At 42.5% G+C, this 23,953-nt stretch overlaps 1 protein-coding gene and 1 pseudogene across 3 annotated transcripts in view; one reads left to right on the top strand and one right to left on the bottom strand.

Annotated features, from left to right (window-relative positions):
• RAD54B (RAD54 homolog B) overlaps positions 1-23,953 on the bottom strand; it is a 72,084-nt gene extending 48,131 nt beyond the window's left edge. Inside the window, exons 1-3 of one of the 2 annotated variants that reach the window (XM_084798896.1) lie at positions 23,820-23,953; positions 20,220-20,370; positions 18,439-18,550 (exon numbers count right to left, since the gene is read on the bottom strand). In XM_084798896.1, coding sequence (XP_084655022.1) covers positions 18,439-18,550; positions 20,220-20,354 — 247 coding nt within the window. In that variant the 5' untranslated portion in view covers positions 20,355-20,370; positions 23,820-23,953. Of the gene's footprint in view, positions 1-18,438; positions 18,551-20,219; positions 20,371-23,543; positions 23,686-23,819 lie in introns of those variants that run through there. The other variant, XM_084798897.1, reaches the window with a different exon arrangement.
• On the top strand, positions 19,108-19,661 carry LOC311596981 (small ribosomal subunit protein eS26-like; annotated as a pseudogene). Its single transcript has 2 exons — positions 19,108-19,137; positions 19,322-19,661. The product of its transcript is annotated as a small ribosomal subunit protein eS26-like (transcript).

Raw genomic sequence — 23,953 nt, 5'->3', positions numbered from 1 at the left:
GCGTACGCCTTTAATCCTAGCACTTGGGAGGCATTGGCAAGCAGATTGCTATGAGTTTGAGGCCAGCCTGGTCTACAAATTGAGTCCAGGACAGCCAAGGCTATACAGAGAAACCCTGTCTCAAACAAACAAAAAAAGAAATATACAAACCAGATCAATGACCCTGGCAACATGCAACAATCTTTAAACTTATTATCTGTCCAAAGAAGTAGAAAAAATGAAAAGGAATAAAAGGTGGGTATGGTGCCCAGGGAAGGGATGAGGAAAGCACAAACTCAAGGCCTGACTGGGCTATATATAACAAGACTCTGTGTCAAGAGACAAAATGGGCTGATGAAATGGTGGCACACCCCTTTAATACCAGCACTCAAGAGGCATGCAGATGGCTGTGAGTTCGAGGCCAGCCTGGTCTACAAAAACAGTCCAGGACTGCCAAGGCTACACAGAGACACAGAGGGGGGGGGCGCAAGGAAAGAAAAGAAATGGCTCAGATAATAAAGTAGGTCATTCAAGCATGAAAACCACAGTTCAACTCCCCCAACCCCCGTATTTGTACACCTTTAATCCCAGCAGAGTCACTCAGATCTCTGTGAGTTCAAAACCAGCCTGGTCTACAGAGCTAATTCCAGGGAGCCAGGGCTACACAAAGAAACCCCATCTCAAAAAAGAGAAACAAACAAAAAAATCTGGACAGGCATAGCAACCTACATGTAATCCCTAAATTTAGGAAGCAAAAACAGGGGGTTTCCAGGATAAACTGGCTAGCTAGATTAGCTTAATCAAAGAATTCCCGGTTTAGTCAGAGACCTTGTCTCAGTACATAAAGTAGAGATCAATGGAGGAAGGAAGGACACTTATTCTAGCCTACACACACACACACACACACACACACACACACACACACAGGCACATGACCCACCCATACATAACCTTTTTTCCCTCTTGTCTAAGCTAGTCGGGTTATATAATAAAGTTTAATTGTTAAGAAACAGAGCCTACAGAGTAACCCTATTTTGCTGATATTTGAGATCCAAAGTATCACAATTTCAGAATAGAATCCCTTATCTCATCCCTAAAGCTAAAGCAGATGGAGGAATTTCTCCGACTTTCTTGTCTGCTAACTAGGCTAAAAGCCAACACCATTACTTTCTATACCTTCCATTTTCTCACTAGTAAAACATAAGTGAAGCCATTTTGTGTGACTTGGAATAACATAGTGTTTACAAGACATAAGGCAGCTCCAGGCAGCTCCAAAGTGAGCCAACCCCAAGAACGGCTTTGATATGCTAATGAGCTAGGTACAAGGTCGCATTGATACGCTAATGAACCAGCCCTTAGCTGAGTCGCCCAGTTAGGTGGACAATACAAAAACCTGGGAATTTTGAGGTGACCCTATGCCGTACTACTGGGCTTCTACTGTGTTCCTACTGTGCTCCTACGATGGCATCTGAAGCCTCTACACTGGTGTCCATCTGCAAGGGGACTCTGAGACTTCAGGAAGCTGAGGCAGAAGAATTACAGCAAATCCAAAGCCAATCTGTGCTACAAGTACGATGGTGGGGAAAAAAGGGGGGGCAGGGGAATGTTGAAATCAGGCTACTGCCTGTTCTAAGTTACTCTATATTGTGTAAAAGAAGTTTTTCAGGCTGTGCCTTCCCCTGCAAGACTCCATTTTACAAGCAGCTTTTGACTCAATCCTGAAAGTAGAAAAAAATGCATTCCTGAGAACCTTGTGGTCAAGCTCCACAAAAATAAATAAAAGAAGGATTCATCAAAGGAAAAAAAAGGATTCATATGAAAGACAAGAGAAGACATATAAAACAAGGTCGTGTCAGGTTTAGCGGTACACACAGCAGCCCCAATAGAGACTCAGCTGCATCAAAACCTCAATCAAGGCCAGGGCAGGCTAAGTACTGAGATCCTGTCTCAAATTTTTAAAAAGAAATATTGAAGCTGGAAGAAGTAGTACACACACTTGTAATTCGAGCCACTTGGGAGGCTGAAACAGAGATTCATGCAAACAAACTAAATTAAAAGGCAGCGGTTAAATACTCCTCTCTGAGAGGTACAGAGGTCCTTGGGCTCACAGATAAGCCCCAGGGGAATCAGGCATGGTACATACACACACACATACACACACACACACACACACACACACACACACACACACACACACACACACACGTCTCTTCAAAGATGTGATGTTAATCTGTTTTCAGCCCAGAGAGGGCTGGGAGCAAAGGTAAGGTTTGGTGACCTTTGTGCTGAGACCACAGCAGACCTCCCCAGTCCCTTAGCTTGGGCTGGTTTGTCTCTGTCAATGTGTAACGCCATCTCCCCCAGACCCTTATCTTCGGGCTGTTTTCTCGGTCAAGCTATAGAACCTATCTTTATGGAAGAAGTCATTTGTACATCTGTACTCGAAAGACTTTCAATGTAGTTATGTCTTAAGCTTTGTTATGCACAAGAGACTGAGTTAATTATCACCAGGAAAGGTTTTTTTCCTAATTGTGCTGTGCTTACATATACCTAAAATAAACCCTGAAGCGTGAGGCAACACGGGCTACTAAGATGTGTTGCACTGACCTGCCTTTCCCTTATCTTCCACAGATCAACACTGCTGGCTTAGGTGGTCACAGAGTTCTTTGAACATCATAATTTAATTTTTCCCACACTGGTCCTCAGTGTGGATTCAAAAAGCAGATTCAAACTAAGTGAACAAATCTAAACCACTTGCTAGGGAATGAAAAGTTTTTTTCAAAGACCATTTGGAGAACATGTCTTATAAAGTCTTATTCTTAGGCTTCTAAGGAGAGACAGCAAAGATTCAAAAACTATGAGAAACACAGCAAAAAAGTTACCTCCACTTTGAAAAACGCATGTCCCTCATGCATGTCCCTCAATTTTAAATGTGTCCCATTCATCCACCTGAAGGAAAAAGAATTTCTGCTCTAATATTAAACACATGACATCTGACACTGTGAACAGCAGATGGGTCACAGGTCTTAGTCACATGCACCCACAAGCCTTGAGAAGCAAACGGTCCTACTCACTGAAGGCCACAGAGGATTCAATAACCAGCCAGTGACTGTGCAAGTCAGCCTTGTTGGATGAAGAGGATGAGACTGGCTTCATTAACACAGTAGCTGGCAAGGAATTGAAACCTGCTACTTAGGAACAAACAGAAAGCACACAGAACCTATCCTTCAGATAGGAGTTGTCTCGGCTGGGAAACCATACCACACAGGAGATGAGTGGGCAGAGGGATCTGAACACAGACTGCACAAGACCCCACTGGTCTCACCACAATTGAGGCAGTATATACCATTAAGAGTTCAAAATAAATAGCACAGACTAGGGGTCTGACTCAATACAAGTGCTTGAACTGCAGGCAGCTCTGCAAAATAAAGAAATCATCATTTTTAAAAAGGCAAAACAGGGCTGGAGAGATGGCTCAGAGGTTAAGAGTACTGTCTTCCAAAGATCCTGAGATCAGTTCCCAGCAACCAAATGGTGGCTCTCAGCCAGCTATAATGAGATCTGGTGCCCTCTTCTTTAATGAATCCCTAATAAAGTGAACCGTTAAGGAATGGGTGCTAACAGAGCCACATCTTGTAAATCTAGTACTTGAGAGGCAGAGACAAGAGGATCAGTTACACCATGGGTTTGAGGCCGGTCTGGCCTGTATGAGAACCTGGTCAAAAGTTAAAACAAATTGTGTAGGCTCAATTAATCTAAAGATCTAACCTACAATATGAGATCTAACTAATAAAACTATTCGATTAGGGATGTTGGCTGAATAAGTAAATTTTAGTTGCTTTTGGCATAAAAATTAACTGAGATGGTGAATATGTTAATTTGCTTCACTTCAGTAACCATTTTACTATCTATAAGTATACCATGACATCGCATGGCAAGGTGCAAATACATACAATTAAGAGTTTTTTGGGTTTTGTTTGTTTGTTTTTCGAGACAGGGTTTCCTTGTGTAGCCTTGGCTGTCCTGGACACACTTTGTAGACTAGGCTGGCCTGGAACTCACAGAGAGCTGCCTGTCTCTGCCTCCTGAGTGCTGGGATTACAGGCATGTGCCACTGACCCTGGCTAAGTTTTTAAATTTTTTATTCTATTTTATTAATTTTTCAGCTGTATGTACACATGTATATGTGGCGGTCAGAGGACAACTTTCAGGAGTCAGTTCTTTACTCCCACCACATGGGTCCAGGCATCAACCAGCTCATCAGCCACGGCAGCAAACCTTTACCCACTGAACCATTTTACTGGCCCTAAAGTTTACTTTTTAAATATTTTTAAAATTGTGCCTTGGGTAGAGAGCCCACCTCCGTGGCAAAATGTGTTCCTAGCATATATAAAAGACCTGGATTTTGTTCCAAGCACTGGGGTGTAGGGGGAAGGAACTCACACATCTCTAAAATCCATGTGAATTAAGAACTACTGACTAAGCCGGGCGTGGTGGCGCACACCTGTAATCCCAGCACTTGGGAGGCAGAGGCAGGCGGATCTCTATGAGTTCAAGGCCAGCCTGGTCTACAAAGCGAGTCCAGGACAGCCAGGGCTACGCAGAGAGACCCTGCTGACTAATATGAATGTCAATGAATGTCATCTGACCGCTGCCTCTCCCCATCGCGCCTGTCTAATGTAAAAGGGGAACTGTTGTACACATAAGGGACACTGTGCTGCTCCAGTCTCTTGAAGAGCTCTGCATATCCCTAAGCAGGCGCTTCCAGCATACATACACTTCAGAATGAGCAGGAAGGGGAACAGGAGGCCAACATCTGAGTGATCACGGCCCTTTTCTCAACCCGACTGATTCCAGAACAAAACTTAACAAGTATATTTGCTTGCATCCACAGCAAAAATTCCAACAGTCCCCCCACACAGATCGCTTTAAAAGCTGTTGGCATAATGTTCTTGTGGACTGTGTACAGCTTCCACTTGTTTACTCAAATGTTGATTTCTCTACCCCACTATCTAGTGTCAATCTGGACATTGCAATATGATGTTTATTCTAAGTATCTTCCTCAAGTTTGTTTAAATATGTCACCATTTGTTTTCTGTGTTGTCAATAAAACCAACTAGCCAATGCTGAGCAATGACAGAGAAAAGGATGGGACATCCTGATAGAGTGAGGGGAGGAGAGAGAGAAGGAAGGAGAGGGTGAAGCCACGAGGAGAAGACCAGGAAACATGCGGAGAAATGAACCAGGCCTAGGACATGAGGAAAAAGCAAGTATAAAGTGGGAAATCAGAACAGGAGGAAACTAGCCTAGCTTGGAGGCTTAGGATGGAGGAATTATTGCACAGCATTGAGCTATAGGCTAATTAAACTGATCCTGGTCTTTCTGTGTGGTTATCAGGGTATAAAGCTAGTTAAGGACTAACCACTGATTCACTAAAATAAGTCAATATTAAAAAATAATAATCATTCAACAAAAGCTTTTTTATCCAGAGAACTAAAAGCAAATTGGCTAGCAGAATTATCTTCTACTGTGTCTGTGCAATAGACACATTCTATTTCCCCTCTCACTGGGTAAGAATTCCACACAGCTCGTTATAGTTCTGTGGGAGAAATAATTTGTCAGTGTTCACCAGCTTGTAAAAACTTAGTGCGAGAGCTTCAACATGTAAATAAATGATGAAATGAAAAAAAAAAAAAAAAGAATTCCACACAGCTCCCAAAGCATGAAAACTATTTATTCACCAACCTAAAGCTTCCCAAAAGGGCCTTAAACACAAAGGATAGTCTCCTTAGTTCCTAATTTTCCATTAGAAATTAACCATGAAGCAGCATCAAAGAAATCCACGTTAGAACACAGTGTACATGGAGGTGGAGTCATGAGCACCTGAGAATGGCCCTCCAGAAGCTCCCGAGAAGCCCAGCCCTGCAAGCAACAAGTGGAGAATCAGAGACAACGGGATCCCAGGGACTCACTAGTTGAAATGGTGGCTCCAAGATCAGTGTAAAAAACCTTCCCTCAAAAACTAAGGTAGAGGAGCTGGGGAGATGGTTCAGCACTTAAGAGCAGTGATGCTCTTGCAGAGCACCCGGCTTCTATTGCCAGCAACCACATATAATGACTAACAGCTGACTATAACACAGTCTCAGGGCGTCAGATGCCCTCTTTAGCCTCTATGGAGACTGCACAGAAGTGGTTCATAGATATACACGCAGACAAAATACACACATACATGCGTGACATGCAAGTAATTTTAAAAAACTAAAACTAAAAATAAGGAGGAAAGGCTGCATGTGGTGTACACCTTTGATCCCAGCACTCAGGAGACAAAGACAAGCAGATCTCCCCAAGTCCAAAGCAAACCTCTACATAGCAAGTTCCAGGTCAGGCCTGACTACAAAATGAGACCCTGTATTAAAATAAAATTGAAAAAAAAAAAAAACAAACAAACTAAAGGCAAGGCAACAAGCTATAGCACATAATCCTGAATTAACAGGGGAAAATAATAAACACTATTTTAATCCATTCAAGTTGTCATAACAAAATACCACAAACTAGGTAGCTTATGAACAACAAAAAATGTATTTCCTGCTATCCTGAAGACTAGGATTCCAAAACCAAGACACTGAAATATTAAGTCTCTGGAGAAGGGACGCTTTCTAGGTTGTATACCCAGCACAGTGTCCTGTGTCTTCACATGGTGGAAGAGGTGAGGGCACTCACTCCACAAGCTATCTTTAATTGTTTTTAGATGCATTTTATTTTATCTTACGTGTATGAGTACTTGTTTGCACCCATGTATATACACCATGCGCATGCCCAGTGCCTGCAGAGGTCAGGAGAGGCCATCAAATCCCCCGGAACTAGAGTTACACCATGTGGGTGCTGGGAATAGAACCTGAGCCCTCTGGAGGAACAGCTGGTGCTCTCAACCTCTGAGCCATGTCTCCAGACCCCAGAGCCTAGTATTAAAAAGCATAGCCACATTCATGAGCTCTCCAGTTTGTTTACAAAACATACACTGAAGGCTTGAGGGTGATATGGCATCATGCCAGCAGCTTATTCCAACAAGTTCAGAAAAAGTACACATACACAGGAGTCACACTGAAAGTACTTTCATGAATATATATTTGAGTCACGAATTTAGGGGAATAGGGATCTTGCTATATAACTCAGGCTGACCCAAAACTTTCTTCAACCTCCCAAGTGCGAGTACCACCATATCTGACTCAATCTGAAATATAAATAGTAAAATTTAAATTTAAAAATTAGGACAGGTGTGGTGGCGCACTCCTGTGATTCCAACACTTGGGAGGCAGAGACAGGAGGATCTCTGTGAGTTCAAGGCCAACCTGGTCTACAAAGTGAGTCCAGGACAGCCAAGGCTACACAGAGAAACCCTGTCTCAAAAAAACAAAAACAAAACAAAACAAAAACTCACATTTTTAGCTATTAAACTATCAAATCATAAGTGTTTACTCACATACAGTCCAATATCACTGGGAGGAGAGAACACACACCTGTGATCCCAGCCCTTGGGGAGGCAGAGGCAGGAGTTCAGGGCCAGCCTGGTCTACAGAGTCCAGGACAGCCAAAGCTTTACAGAGAAATCCTGTCTCGAAAGACAAACAAACAAACAAACAAACCTATACATACATTGCTCAAGCATTGCTAATGAGAGCACAGATCTGTACTAACCTCTGCAAAGGTCAACGGGCCATTATCCACCAGAATGAGTACACATTCCTTGTGACCAGCACCCTGCTCCATGGTATTACACACAAACATATATTCTTGTGTGTGTGTGTGTGTGTGTGTGTGTGTGTGTGTGTGTGTGTATACATGCTCATTTTAGCTTTGTTTATATTTTATAATACCAAAAGACTCCATACAACACAAATATTCATTAGTAAGACACTGACATGTTCATACAATGGAGTCAGCTTTTCTTTGGGGCGCGGGGGGAGGTTTCGAAATAAGGTCTCTCTGTGTAGCCTTGGCTGTCCTGGACTTGCTTTATATACCAGGTTGGCTTCGAACTCACAAAGACGCACCTGCCTCTGCCTCCCTCTGTGCTGGGTTTACAGGCAAGCGCCACCACGCCAGGCAACAAAAAGGTTTCTAAGAAGAAACCAGCAGCGGAGAAGAAAGCTACCACAGAAGAGAAGAAGCCTGCTGCATAAACGATTAACATTTGTTTCATTCCATAAAGCAAATAGAGACAAGCCTATTTGAATAAAAACCTAATCAAAGATGCAGTGAATCTTTGTGTGGATCTTAATTTAAAAAAAAAAAAAGATTAAACTACTGTGAATGACAGTTTCTAGAAAAAGATGTATCTTCAAAACAAACCCGCAAAGCTGACTAACCGACAAGAACTTCAGTGACTGCAGAATTGAACTGCAATTTATTTTAAGCTTTTTTTTTCCTTTTGTGTTTTATTGAAATAAGGTCTCTCTACATAGACCTGGCTGTCCTGGAACTCACTACATAGGCCAAGCTGGCCTCTAACACACAGAGATCCTCCTGCCTCTGTTCCTGAATGCTCAAATTAAAGGCACCACCACCATGCCCAGCTCCTTAGGCTTTTTGTTTGTTTTTTTTTCATTTTGTTTTGTTTTTCAAGACAGGGTTTCTCTGTGTAGGCCTGACTATCCTGGGTTCATTTGCAGACTAGGCTGGCCTCCAACTCATAGAGATCCATCTGCCTCTGCCTCTGCCTCCCCCAAGTGCTGGGATTACAGGTATGTCTGTATTTTTTTTTTAGATTTATTTATTTATATTTATTTAATGTATGAGTGCTCTATCTGCATATATGCCTACAGGCCAGAAGAGGGCATCAGATCACATTATAGATGGTTGTGAGTCACCATGTGGTTGCTGGGAATTGAACTCAGAACCTCTGGAAGAGCAGACAGTGCTCTTAACCATCTCTCCAGCTCCATACTTATATTTTTAAAGTACCTTGGTTTATGACTTTCTTTGTTCTGCTACTATAAAAACTTCATGACACTGGTTCCTCATTGGAACATGAAATTTAAGGTAACCTAAATCTGTGTTCCCAAGCCACGGTCATTCAGTTTGGCTCCAGAATAAACTATCTCTATTCCCTTTGAGATGAAATCCTATTTTTGTATCAACACTATTATAGTAAAAATGAAATGTAAAAAAAAAAAATACAGAATGGTCAAAATGGCACAGCAGGTAAAGGTGCGTGCTGCCGAGCCTGATCTCTTGAGTATGATCTCTGGGACACACGTGAAGGAGCAAACTGACTCCTGTAAGTTATCCTCTGGCTGGCACACATGCACAAATACAAATAAACAAACAAATATATAAGATACTTTTTAAATGCAGTGCAATAAGCTAACTGCTCTTTTCAGAGAATATAGACATAAAATTTTCCCAAATATGTGAAATGTCTGTGATGGCTAGCTTTTGTCAACAAGACACAGCGAGAGTATGCTTCCCAACCTTCTTAATGCTGCAACCCTTCAGTACAGCTCCTCACGTGTGGAGACCCTCAGCCAACCCTCAGCAGTTATTCTCACTGCTACTTCATAACTCATAGGAATTGTGAGATAGGGCTGGAGACATGGCTCAGCGGTTAAGAGCACTGACTGCTCTTCCAGAGGTCCTGAGTTCAATTCCCTGCAACCACATGGTGGTTCACAACCATCTATAATGTGATATGATGCCCTCTTCTGGCATGTAGCTGTACATGCAGGCAGAGAACTATATACATAACAATAAATAAATAAGGGCTGGAGAGATGGCCTATATGTGTACATGCAGACAGAGCACTGTGTGCATAATAAATAAATCTTTAAAAATAATAATAATTAATTAATTAATCTTTTTTAAAAAAGGAATTGTAAATATCTGTTTTCTGATGGTCCTAGGTGGTCATTGTGTTTTATCAAAAGCACAAGTAAAGTAACAGGTAATATCTACAGAACACACACACACACACGTACACACACAAGAGGTTACCTCTAGAGAAACATGCTAGATGTCTAAACATAAGGGAGAGACTTTTTACTGTACCACACTCACTTATTTTAAAAATCCACAGTGACTACTTATTGTATTTTTCTCTTTAAGATCTTTTCATTACTACTACTGTATGTGTGAGCACGTGCCACAGATGTCAAAGGATACCTTTGTGGAGTTGGCAGTCTCCTTCTGCCTTGATATGGGTTTTGAGATTGACTCAGGTGACAGACTTGCATGGCAAACACCTTTACTAACTAAGCTATCTCACCAGCCCTGTTTTCTCTCTGAATGGCATATCAAGAATAGATAAATCGTATTTGAGATAGAAAGTAGATAAGACGCTGTGAAACTGCACAGAAATGACAGTTGTACAAAGTTGTACTACACTGCTATTTGTTAAATACCAGCCACTGAATTGTATATTTTAAAATGTTAAATTTTATTATGTCCATCACAAAAATTAATTAAATAGCAAAATCAATAAAAATCGTATTAATCTGATAATGATCTCATGCTGTACCTAAAGTGCTAACCACAATACTATGAATGCAATCCTAACAGACCTGGCACAGGCTTCTCCATATTTAACAAGTCTTCTCTCCAACAGGAAATGTGACAGGGCAACAGCTCTCCATTCTTTTGAATGGAAATTTTCATTTGGTAATATTGTGCCACTTACAGGCAGCCCATAAAAGAGAGCCATCCAAAAGATTTAATGTGTGTATATGTGCATGTGTGTGCGTTGTGTATGCGTGTGTGCATGTGTGTGTGTGCATGTGTGTGTGTGCATGTGTGTATGTACCATTCAAAAGAAAAAAGAAAAATTATACTATCTGTGAGCGTTTATGAACCTTGAGACATGTCTAAGCATTCCTAAGGACCTAATACTCATTTGAAATCCACGTATCTCATTTCTTTACCAGAGAAAGACTCTACCACAATGATATATGTTTAATCCTTCACTCTCAGGAAGGAGACAGTTGAGAAAGATTGGAAAACAGTACTAAAACTCAGTTAAATAGACTATTAAGTCCCACCGCTCTACAGCATCATGGTATGTGTAATGTCCAAAAACCTCACAAAAACAACCAGGAGGAGAGTGTTCCACTGGCCCGTGGCTCAGAGGATGGTTTCACCATGACCAGGGTTGCTGGCAGCCTGCTGCTTGCTCCCACCTCAGCAAAGAAAGGGGAACACTGGTACTCAGCAGGCTTCCTCCTTCCATCTGTGCTTAGTCCAGGACTCCAGCCCATGGACTGTGCTGCACACACTCATGTTTGGGATTCCTTACTTACTTAAAATTGGAAACTCGCCTTTAACCCCATCACTCAGGAAGCAGAGGCAGGTGGATGAGTTCGAGGCTAGCCTGGTCTACAAAGTGAGTCCAGGACAGCCAAGGCTACACAGAGAAATCCTATCTTGAAAAACCAAAAAAAACAAAAAACAAAAAAACAAAAAACCTCACTCACAGACATGCATCTCCTAGGTAACTCTAAATGCAGTCAAGCTAACAACAAAGATTAGCCAGCCGTAACAAGTGGAGAACTGGAGTTCATAATCCTTTACTATACAAGAAGGCTAGAAACAAACAGTAACAGCAAGGAGCTAAAGTGCTAACTATCCTGACTGGATAAATACATACAGCACACATGCACCTCTTAAATATGTATAATATTTATGTTTGGGGGGAAAAAATAGGGCTGGGTAATGGCTCAGTTGTAAAACTGCCTATCTCACAGGCACCAGGACCTCAGCTCAGTGTCTAAAACTCATGTAGAAAAAAGCCAGGCATGGTGAAATGTGTTTGTAATCCTAGGGATAGAGAGGTGGAGACAGGCAGAATCTTGGGCCTCGCTGGCCAGCTAGCCTAGACCTTCTGGCAAGCTCCAGATCAGTGAGACTCTGTCTGCCTCCAAAAAAGAAAAAGAAAAAAAAGAAAAAAGAAAGAGTAAACAGGACTGGAGAGATGGCTCAGCAGTTAAAAGCACTGTCTGCTCTTCCAAAGGTCCTGAGTTCAATTCCCAGGAACCACTTGGTGGCTCACAACCACCTATAATGAGATTAGGTACCCTCTTCTGGCCTGCAGGCACACATGCAAGTAGAACATTGTATACATAATAAATAAATAAATCTTTAAAAAAGAAAGAAAGAAAGAGTAAATATTGCCTGACAAAGTACACCTGAGGTTATCTTCTGGCTTCCATATGCCCAGGGTCTCTCTCTCTCTCTCACACACACACACACACACACACACACACACACACACACACAAAGCCATACCTGTGGCAGCAGACTCTTGTAATCTCAGTACAGACAGACAGAAGTACAAAGAATAAAAATTCAAAGCTTGAAGCTAGCTTAGCTATATGAGACTCTGCCTCAAAAAGACAAATATATAAATTGAATAAATTACTTAATTTATTTATTTTTTTATTTTTTTTTACTTTTTAATTTAAAGAGAGGAAAATATTAACTACCCTAACTTTTATCATTATACTTTATAAACATGTATCAAAATCTTAGAAACCCATAAATTCATATAATTAAAATATTTTTGAAAGAATTTTTAAAATCCTCCACTTTTCATTACTTCAATTATTCTCATATTACTTTTATTTGTTTGTTTGTTATTTGTTTTTGCTCTGTGTGAAGCTGGGTTTGAACTCAGGACCTTGAACATGGTGGGCCAATGTTCTACCAGTGAGCTATATTCTCAAGCCTTACACTATCTCTTTACAAAAATCTATTCTAGTCCTCTGCCAGGCCAGAAAAGGCTTCTCCTGCTCTTCACACCAAGGGTCTTCACTCACTTTCACATTCCATCTCACCTCTCTTTACCCACTCACAAAGCATATTCCTTATAATATGCTACGGCTTCCTTACAAATTCTTGCTAAGGCTTCTGAAAACTGTCCCTCAATAGCACCGAAGCATAGACTACTGTCACAACATGAGGACAAGTCGTAGAGGCTTTGCTTGACAAAGTTCCAGAGACCTCTGACTGTCCAGCATGATCTCTAGACATCCAGAGCAGCTGCTGAGGCTTTGCTTGACAAGGTTCCAAAGGCTGGATTACCGGAGGGCTGATCACCACTGACCTTAAATATTATGTATGGTCCAGATGTCATTTTGCCAAATTACTCTGATATCTGCTTTTCTTCTAAAACTGTCTTTCTATTTCTCACTTTGACTGAGCCCTAATGAAAATCACACAGGGAAAACTTTTTCCCACAGAAACGTTCAAGGAAGGCATTTGGCCAAAGGTTGGAAACAATAATAGTTTTTTGCTCTGACTGTGAGCACCCAAGCAGAAACTGCACTAAAGAGAGTTAGGGCCTTGACATAACAGTACCTGGGCTAGATACTGTTAGATGTAGAAAAGTGTCTTTCGAATCTGCTTTGAGAGCACTAGAAGGTGGGCTTGGGACGTCATGCTTTACGAATACTTTACAATAGAGGACCCCGTGGCAGTTAGTTTAGGCTTGGATAGCACACCTGTTTGTTTGGGACTGGGAGTAAGTCAAGTTTTTCCTTTATTAGAGAGTATTTAGCTCAAGCTATGTTGCTATGACAATCTTGTAAACACAATAGCTTTAGCCCAGGGAAATTTATGATTAAACTTTCCCAAGTATTGTTTAAGAAAAAATAATCAGGTTACACTGACCATTACTTGGAAATTGATTGATTTTTGCTGTATGCTTTATTGTAGGTTATACAGAACTGTTTGTATTTCCTTGTTAGACTGTTCTCTTGCTTTGTTGATTTTTAAATGTTCTATTGATTGTAAAAGATGAGAAAAATTATGATGTAATCTGTAAAAAACTGAACTTCACTTTAAATAAAATACTGGGGCTGGCCCACAAAGAACAGCAAGCAAGTGACAGACACAGAAAAGTAAGGGTAACAGCAAGCAGGAACAGACAGAGAGCAAGTGAGACAGAGAAGACAAACAGCAGGTGAGAGAGACAGAAAATAAGGTTCTCCTGGGCTTTAAGACCTTCAGTTTACACCACATATACCTGCTCTCCAGTGTTTCTTTTCCCTCCATTCCTCAACCTCACCTCAACAGCTGGTTCCTATGAAAGCCAGTTGTTCAACCAACGGTTAGTTGCCCTTAACCAGCCATTCACCACCTGCTCAATCCTCACTACCGCACATCCACCAAGACTTTCTCTTTTCTTGTCTCTTCACTGTTCGGGAGCTGGTCTGCAGGAGCAGCAGACCATCACAACCCAGTGGCCTTGTCTTGCCCACCTGACTTCTCTAAGCACTCAGAAGCCAAAGCCTTGGTCATGGGTGTCACAGAAAACAACACATCTTTCCAACATCCCTTCATGAAATGTAGAGTCCACCATTGTATTAGGGTTCTGTAGAGAAACATTCTGTATAGAATGAACACAGAGAGAGACAGACCGACAGTCAGACAGAGAGACAGAGACAGAGACACAGAGACACAGAGAGAGGAGATTTATTAAGATGACGTAGAGGCTGCAGTTCAGCTAATCCAACAGTGGCTGCCAGGAAGTTGCTCGGTCCACAAGGCTGGACACCTCAGCTGGTCTTCAGTATACACTGGAATCCTGAAGAAGCAGGCTCTAAAGCCAGTGAGGGGATGGACTTGCTCGCATGGTGAAGACAAGCGGTCAAAGAGTAAAAGCTTCCTTCTTCCATGTCCTTACTATAGGCTTCCAGCAGAGTATGGTACAGCCTAGCATAAAGTGTGTCTTCCTGCCTCAAGATCTGGATGAAAGGCATGTCTTCCTACTTCAAATTAAGCAAAACTCCCTCACAGGTATGGCCCCATTTGGGGCTTTTAGTTCCAGATTTAGTCATGTTGACAACCAAGAACAGCCACCATAACCATAAACTAGTATGAACCCAGCATAACATGCTTACCTCCGCCAAGACCCCATTTGAAAAGAAAGTCACACTCACAGATATCAGGACTTAGAATCTCATAGCTTTTTAGGGAACATATTCAACCCACACTTTCCCTCTTCCAGGATTTGGTTTTCATAGGCCCAGCCTAAGACGACTCAGTGAAACTATTAGTTAAAAAAAAAATGGGGGGGGCTGTACTGGATAGATTTATGTCAACGTGACACAAGCTAAAGTCATCTGAAAAGAAGGAACCTCAGTTGAGAAAACGCATCCATAATATCTGGCTGTAAGCAAGCCCGGAAGACATTTTCTTTTTTTTTTTTGGGTTTTTTGAGACAGGGTCTCTTTGTGTTAGTCTTTGCTGTCCTGGACTCGCTTTGTAGACCAGGCTGGCCTCGAACTCACAGTGATCCACCTGCCTCTGCCTTCCAAGTGCTGAGATTAAAGGCGTGCGCCACCACCGCCCAGCCTGGAAGACATTTTCTTAGTTAGCTATCAATGGGAGAGAGTCCAGCCCATTATGGGTAGGGCTACCCAAGGGCTGGTGATCCTGGTTCGGTAAGAAAGCAGGCTGAGGAAACCACGGGAGCAAACCCGTAAGCAGCACCGTCCACGGCCTCTGCATCAGCTCCTGCTTCTAGGTTCCTGCCTGTTTGCATGCCTGTCCCAGCTTCCTTCAGTCACACAGTTATCTGGAAGTATAAACCAAATCAACCCTTTCCTGCCCAGATTGCTTTGGTCATGGCATTTCATCACAGCAATAATCACCCTAAATAACTAGGACAAGGGCTATCCAAAAATGGGCTCTCATATCACACCACCCCTGAAAGAACATTCTCTGAACCTTTGGAAGTCATTAGACGTAAACTGACACCTTCATCCTCAAAAGGCATCATCTGCAAATATATAGTGCTATAGACAAACAAGTATCCAGTGAGGCAGAATGCAGTCAAGTGTACTTATTAAAGAAAGAAAACAAACAAGCCATCTTATGGAACTCAGTGGTAAACAACTTGCCTAGCATGTATAAGACCACAGGTTCAGAACAGGCATGGTGGCACATACCCTTTAATCCCAACACTCAGGAGGCAGAGGCAGGGGAATTGCTGAGTTCGAGGCCAGCCTGGTCTACAAAGTGAGTCTAGGACAGCCAAGGCTACACAGAGAAACCCTGTCTCAAAAACAACAACAACATCATCATCATCATCATCAATCATCATCATCATCATAAAAATAAAGACCACAGGTTCAACTCCTGCACATAGGGATGGGAAGAGAGAAAACTAATGCTAATTAAACTGTTTTTTATTTCTTTACATATGGAAAAAACTACAAAACAAAAAGGTAATATGGGTACACAGGAACATATTTTAACTAAAACATGCAGGCTTACATCTCCTTCCAGAACGAGTCAGATCTATAACTTAAAGGATGTCAGAATGGGCTGGAGAGATGGTTCAGTAGTTAAGAGAACTGTCTGTTCTTCCAGAGGTCCTGAATTCAATACCAGCAACCACATGGTGGCTCACAACCATCCACAATGTGATTTGATGCCCTCTTCTGCCATGTACATGCAGATAGAGCACTCATATACAAATAAGGTTTTTTTTTGGTTTTTCGAGACGGAGTTTCTCTGTGTAGCCTTGGCTGTCCTGAACTCACTTTGTAGACCAGGCTGGCCTCGAACTCACAGCGATCCACCTGCCTCTGACTCTCAAGTGCTGGGACTAAAGGCATGCGCCACTACCACCTGGCTCACAAATAAATATTTTTTTTAAAAAGTCAAAATGTACAATCTGTACAAGCTATGAATCTCTCATCCCATTCTTTTCCCTAGTACATCCCTCTGCAGCAGTCCACCAGAGAACAACCAGTCTCAGAGAGACTCTGTCTCCAATTTGACCTCTCTAAGGGAGAGCAGACGACTATCAGAAGGTTGGAACAGGCTCCCAGGACAGTCAATCACTAAATCAGGTTCACTCTTCAATTATCTTAACTCCTCATATTTAGCATTGAAGAGAATGGCAAAAATTATGTGTAAATGTGTGCAAATCAGCAATAGATTATACTATATCCCATAGGAAACACATCATTCTCAGATGAAGAGATCAGCTACTGTGATAGAAAATCACAAACAAAAACAAAAACAAAAAACCCAACACAGGCACACAGTATTGATTATCTGCCCTCTGCCTGACAGTGAAAGAAAAAGCCTGGGGCTGGAGAGAGCTCAGAGGTTAAGAGCACTGGCTGCTCCTCCAATTCCCAGCAACCACATGGTGGCTCAGAACCATCTATACTGAGATCTGGTGCCCTCTTCTGGCGTGCAGGCATACATGCAGGCAAAACACTGTATGTAATAAATAAATCAATCTTTTAAGCTAGGATTGGTGGCGCACGCCTTTAATGCCAGCACTTGGGAGGCAGAGGCAGGCGGATCATTGTGAGTTCGAGACCAGCCTGGTCTACTAAGCAAGTTCAGAACAGCCAAAGCTACACAGAGAGGCCCTGTCTTGAAAAACCAAATAATAAAAAATAAAATCTTAAAAAAAAAAAAAGAAAAAGCCTAGACTTTAAGAAAAAAAGGAATCTGGGAGGGAAGTAAGGAGGAAAGGGTTCATGAGGGATCAAATATCCTGCAACAAAGGTTGAATAAGCTCTGTAAACTATCTCACGTTAGTTGCCTGTATCTCTAACAGAAGGAACCATAATTATTTTAACTCAAGTCAACAATGAAGAGACGGAACATAGGTAAAATGCTTAATTTTCCCGAATTAATAATTCAAATCTGATCTGACACAGACTACAATAAAGTTGTCATTTGCTTCCTTCAACCTTATCTCTTCAAGTTTGGTAGTATCAGCATGTTTATTACAGAAATTTAAATACAACCAATCAGTGCTTAAACACTGTATCTGATCAACAAGTTTCCTCCAGTCTTAAACATGCACCAATGACAAAACACTAGACTTCAATTACATGGCTTTGAGTTTGTTCTGAAAGCTTACTTTGCCAGTGATGGGGCTCAAACCCAGGGCCTTGCCACGCAAGGCAAACATTCTAACCACAGAGCTACAGCCTTTTGGCTAAATGGATAGAAATTCAACTTCTAAAGATAAATTTTGACATCATCTAAAGCCAAAAATCCAGTAGTACTATATCAACAATTGTCAAATTAACTTTTTTTTTTTTTTTGTATCCTGGGCTGTCCCGAGCTTGGCCGAGAACTCACAGCGATCCTCCTGCCTCTGCAGCACCACCCCACCCCACCCGCTCCACCCCCCCACCCCCCGCCAAGTGCTAGCATTAAAGGTGTGCGCCACAGCACCTGGCCCTTAACATCCCTTTTTAAAAAAAAAGGTTTATTTATTTATTATGTATACAGTGTTCCACCTGAACACCAGAAGAAGGCACCAGATCTTATTATAGATAGTTGTGAGCCACCATGTGGTTGCTGGGAATTGAACTCAGGACTTCTGGAAGAACAGCCAGCGCTCTTAACCTCTGAGCCATCCATTACTGCAGCCCCAATATCCACTTTGAATGTCATCTCTAGAGCACTGTGATAATAAAATCACGGTCTTACCTGTGTGAAGTGGATCAGCTCCAGCCGCACGGTCCATTTCCTTAGCGCCTCCCTCAGCAGGCCACAGATTTGAACCACATATACCTGGATCATTTTGTGACTGCTCAGCACCCTAAAATTCAAAAGCAAATATGTATTTAGTGTACAAATTAAATCTAAGTTCTGACATTTTTGTACAATAGGCTCTAAATTTAAAGCAAGCTGCCAGTTTCTACACATCTGTATTAACAATAGCACTGGGGGAGGAGGGCTGTGCTTCCAGAACCCAGGTTCAAGCTGGAAGCCATCCCAGGACACAGAACAAGTTCAAGGCAAACCTGAGCTACACAGCAATTCTAACTCAGCCTGAGTTATGTAACTGCTGTTGCAAAGGACCTGGGTTCAATCCCAAAACCCACATGACTGTTAACAATCATCTGAAGGACCAGTTCCAGGGATCCAAAGCCCTCCTGCCCTCTGTGGGGCACTGCATGCACGTGGTGCACAGACATACAAACAGGAAAAGCACCAGCACACATAAAATAAAAAATATTTTTTTTTTTTTTGATTTTTCGAGACAGGGTTTCTCTTCTAGTCCTGGCTGTCCTGGAGTCACTTTGTAGGTCTTGAGCTCACAGAGATCTGCCTGCCTCTGCTTCCCGAGTGCTGGGATTACAGGCGTGTGCGGCCATGCCCATCATCATAGCTCAGCCGTTAAAGGCTAGGCTCACAACCAGAAATACCTGCCTCTGCCAAGTGCTGGGATGAAAGGTGTGTGCCACCTGACCTAGCTCTATAATCCCTTTTCTTATAAGAACTTTATTAAACAAAAGACAACTTAGTAAAAACATGCCCAAACAAAGCATTAAGAAACAAAACATCTCTTTCGGGTCTTGGCTCCAAGACGATCAAAAAAAGGAGAAACAACGGCCATGCTAAAAAGGGCTGCAGCCATGTGCAGCCAATCCGCTGCACGCCCAGTGCATGCCCAAGGACAGGGCCGTTAAGAAGTCAGTCATCCAGAACACTGTAGAGGCCGCCACTGTCAGGGACATCTCTCAAGCAGTGCCTTTGACGCTTATGTGCTTCCCCAGATCCACAGCAAGCTGCATTACTGCGTAAGCTGTGCCAGTCACAGCAAGGTGGTCAGGAATCGATCCCGTGAGGCCTAGAAGGGCCCAACACCCCCACCACGGTTTAGACCTGCTGGTGCTGCACCACAACCTCCACCAAAGCCCATGTAAAGACAGGACAGAAGAAAAAAAATACTTTGGACAAATAAAATGGGAGTGGTACTTTAAAAAAAAAAAAATGAACAAATCATCTCCAAAAATACCCTTGGCTGTGTTTTATGTTGGCCATGTACTGCTGGACACGGGGCCTCCCTTAAGTGTGGTTCCTAGGAGTTTAGAAACATACTTTCAATCAAGGAGATTCTGGGTTACCGTGTGAACTAGGCTGCTAAAATGTTCTAGGCTCAGGCCAAGCCATGCATTTGCACAGCTTGGCTACCTCTCTCATCTCATCCCCACATCTGAGGAGATAAAAACATTTACAGAGGCCACTGAAAGTTCTAATAGGCAACAAGGGGTTACTTTTTGTTTGTTTTGTTTGATTGCTTTTGAGGCAGTCTCACTATGCAGACCATGCCGGCCTGAACTACTTATGAAGCCTAAACTAGTTTTGAACTTGTGGCAATCCTCCTGCCTCAGCCTTCCAAGTGCTTGGATTACAGGTATGAGGCACCATACTTAGTTTTAGGCGATATATATCTCATATTATGATTCCCTTCTTTCATTTACCTGAAATGGTTTTATATCCGGACTCATCCTTGTGTTCTCTTTATTCAGACTTGTATTACTTCTTCCTGGAGGTATGAATTTTGGTTTTTTAATGGAATTTCCCTGCACCTGACTTGGCGCTGCAGATCGTCTCATCTTCAGCAATATTAACCTGAAAAATACCAAAGCAGAAGCCATTCATGAACATGATTAGAACAATGTCTACAGCTCTAGTTCCAAAGGATCTGACACCCTCTTCTGGCCCTAAAGGCAGCAAGGTGCACATACATCCATGGAGACAAAAAAAATCATGCAGATAAAATAATCTTTTCTTAACCAGAGAAATTTAAGTCTTAGAAAACTTGGAGTTGGGGAGATAGCTCAGTGAATAAAGTGGTTGTGCGCAAACATGAGCACCTAAGTTGGAAATACCCAACGTCCTTGTAAAAGTCACTGAAGAGGCAGCATGAATCAGTAACTCCAAACAGAAGGCAGAGAAAGGGCATCTCAGGGCTCACTACCCAGCTCTCTCGCCAAAACTCCCAAGTATTGTGAGAGCATCTCAAAAAATAACATGGGTAAGGGAATGAGAAGAGAAATCTCAACACCAGCTTCTGGCCTCCACACACACATGAGCAGGCAAGAGTAAGTCACACACACACATACACACACACACACACACACACACACACACACACACACAAGCACGCGCACGCCTACACTGTGTACAAACCAAAAAAGGCATGGTAGCACATGCCTTTAGTCCCAGTACTAGGGAGGCAGAGACAGGTGGATCCCCATACATTCAAGGCCAGCCTGGTCTCATACACACACACACACACACACACACACACACACACACACACACACACACGTTCTGTTCCTCTAGAGAACACTGACTAATAGAGTCATAATGTTTCATCATAGCACTGGAAAACTAAGAGAATTCTAAAAATGGGATCAACCACAACTCCAAATATATTATATTCATCAGTAAATGTTCTGAATAAACTAATAAGAAAAATACTGATAATTTAAGGCATGCTTATAACGCAATGTGATTTTGCTCTTCTTTCCTCTTTTAAAAGATTAATTTATTGCATATGAGTGCGTTATCTGCAGAAGAGGGCATCAGGTAACATCAGAGGTGGTTGTGAGCCACCATGCGGTTGCTGGGAATTGAACTCAGAAGCTCCGGAAGAGCAGGCAGCGCCCTTAACCACTCAGCCATCTCTCCAGTTCCTGTTCTTTTCTTTTAAAACAGTGTTTTTCTAAGATAAACCAAGACATTGGAATAAACTCTTCTAATTTTTCTCAATATTATTTCCACTAACTTGGGTAAAGGAGAAGGTATCAGAAACTCTGTATGACAGACGACAGTTTTTTAAATCATTTGATTAACCCAGAAATTCAACTTTTAGTATTAGAAACTATCAAAAATATGCTTAAAGCCAGGCGGTGGCGGCATACACCTTTGAACCTAGCACTCGGGAGGCAGAGGTAGGTGGATCTCTGTGAGTTTGAAGCTAGCCTAGTCTACAAAGTGAGTTCCAGGACAGTCAGTGCTACACAGAGAAACCCTGTGCTGAAAAACAAAAACACAAAACAAAACAAAAGGTTAGATGATTATGTGTAAGTATGCTAGCACCACTTAATAGCAAAAGAAATCCACTTGTCCATAATAAGGTACTAGATGAATAAATCCTCATATACACAACTGAATACAGCCTTTACAAGCTCCTCAAATTTCTGAGTCTTCCCTGCAGCTGCTCCATCTACACATGGTCTCTCTTTTTCTCCCATATATATATTTGGATAGATAGACAGATAGATAGATAGATAGATAGATAGATAGATAGATAGATAGATAGATAGATCCAAAACTCTGAAATATTGAGAGCCAGTTGTTAGTACCACAAGCAGAATACTCCACACCTGGTCTATCGCAACAAGACATAGTCATAATACAAGTGCACCAAAAATATTACCTAACATTATTATTTTGGGTCTGTAAGTTGGCTGGGCAGTGAAAGGCACGCGTCACCAAGCCTGATGTCCTCCTGTTTGACTCCCAGGCCCCACCCAGTGTGGCAATAGGGGATAGCCAATTCCTACAGGCTGTCCTCTGCCTTCTGCTGCCACATCATAGAACATACACACCCTCACATATTCACACACAAAATAAACAAAATAAACAATGTAAAATCGTAACTTTAACATTGTTTTCTTTGGGCCTATATAAATAAGGTATACATAAAACAAAGGAGTTGTTGGGCTGGCAAGATGGCTCAGTAAGCAAAGACAAGCCAGATGACCATATATGCGGTGAACAAAGAGAACCAACTCGCACAAATTGTCCTCTGTTTTTCATGTGCATCATGGTGCATGCATGCCCGTGTACACAGACACACACAAACAAGCAAATAGATAAATATGTATAAACAAATTTTTAAGAAATACAAATCAAAAAAAAAGAAATACAAATGAACTTAATGTTAAGACTAGCAAAGCATGTGCTATGACATTAACACTAATTATCTCTGCATGTTACAATAACAAGCGATTTTTTTAATCTGAGTTCTTTTCTGTGTACTTCAAATTTTCCATGATGAAGATGTTTTCTTTATAATAAACTATAACTGGTGCCAGGCACACCTTTAATCCCAGCACAAGGGAGGCAGAGGCAGGCGGATCGCTGTGAGTTCGAGGCCAGCCTGGTCTATAAAGTGAGTCCAGGACAGCCAGGGCTACAAAGAAACCATATCTCAGGGAAGAAAAAAAAAAAAAAACAGCTTTGAAGCCTAATGTCTGAATACAGAACGCTCTTCCCAGCAGCTAACTTAACTCTGTGTCTGTTTCCTCGTGTGCCTTTATCACACATACAACTTTATCACACACTATTACAACTGTGAGACCAACTCAAGGATTTAGAAAAAAGCTTGGCACACAGTAGCTATCACTGCTTCTTGTAATATTACTACCTATAATTACAGTTGCCTGTTTAATCCACAAAACCCTATGAGAATAGAGACGGCAGAGGTCCCATGAGAGGAGAGACAGGAGCAGGTAGCTCTGCCTACAGGATCATAACCAGAATCTATGCCTGCCTCTGGACTTCACTGAGGAGGGGGTGTGGCAAACTCTAGGATGCAAAAACAAAAAAACCAAAAACCTAAAACTCCACAAAGCCAGCAAGAGACCGCCCTTGCTGTTTCAGCTTTGCGGCTTCCAGCTACACTGGCTAATAAGATTTCTACTTTATACTGCCAGTTCTCCTTAGACTTTGGGACCGCACCTGCCTACAATTCTTGTAAATGGTTTCGGGGTGGGGGAGCGAGAACGAACCAGTGGGTAGATAAAATCGCCCAAGAACCGCGCTGGAAGGTTCCACATCCCCATCACTGTCACCTGCGGGGACAGGGACAGAGCTGTTCTCAGGCCCCAGGCGGCCTCCGCGGGGGCAATGGCACCAGCAATGTCCTCACCTCAGGACACGCCCCCGCCCCAGGCCGGCCAGCGCCATGGTTCCCGCCGCCTTCCTCCTCCACCCTCACCCGGGACCAGGCCACCCTGCCCCAGGGCCCGCGCGCGCCTCCCCGGGCCTCCGCTGCAGAGACCTACCGGCCACACCGACCGAAAACGCGAGCACCCCCCGGCAGGTAGCGACGCCCTTTCACCGAGCAATCTCAAGTCTCCCGCCTCCCCGACAGCCAATCGCCGGCCGGGCGCCGAGCATGCGCAACACCGCGCGCGGC

Source organism: Acomys minous (assembly GCF_964271855.1).
Source record: "Acomys minous genome assembly, chromosome: 1".
NCBI lineage: Eukaryota > Metazoa > Chordata > Mammalia > Rodentia > Muridae > Acomys > Acomys minous.
This window is presented reverse-complemented; position numbering and strand designations above follow the sequence as displayed.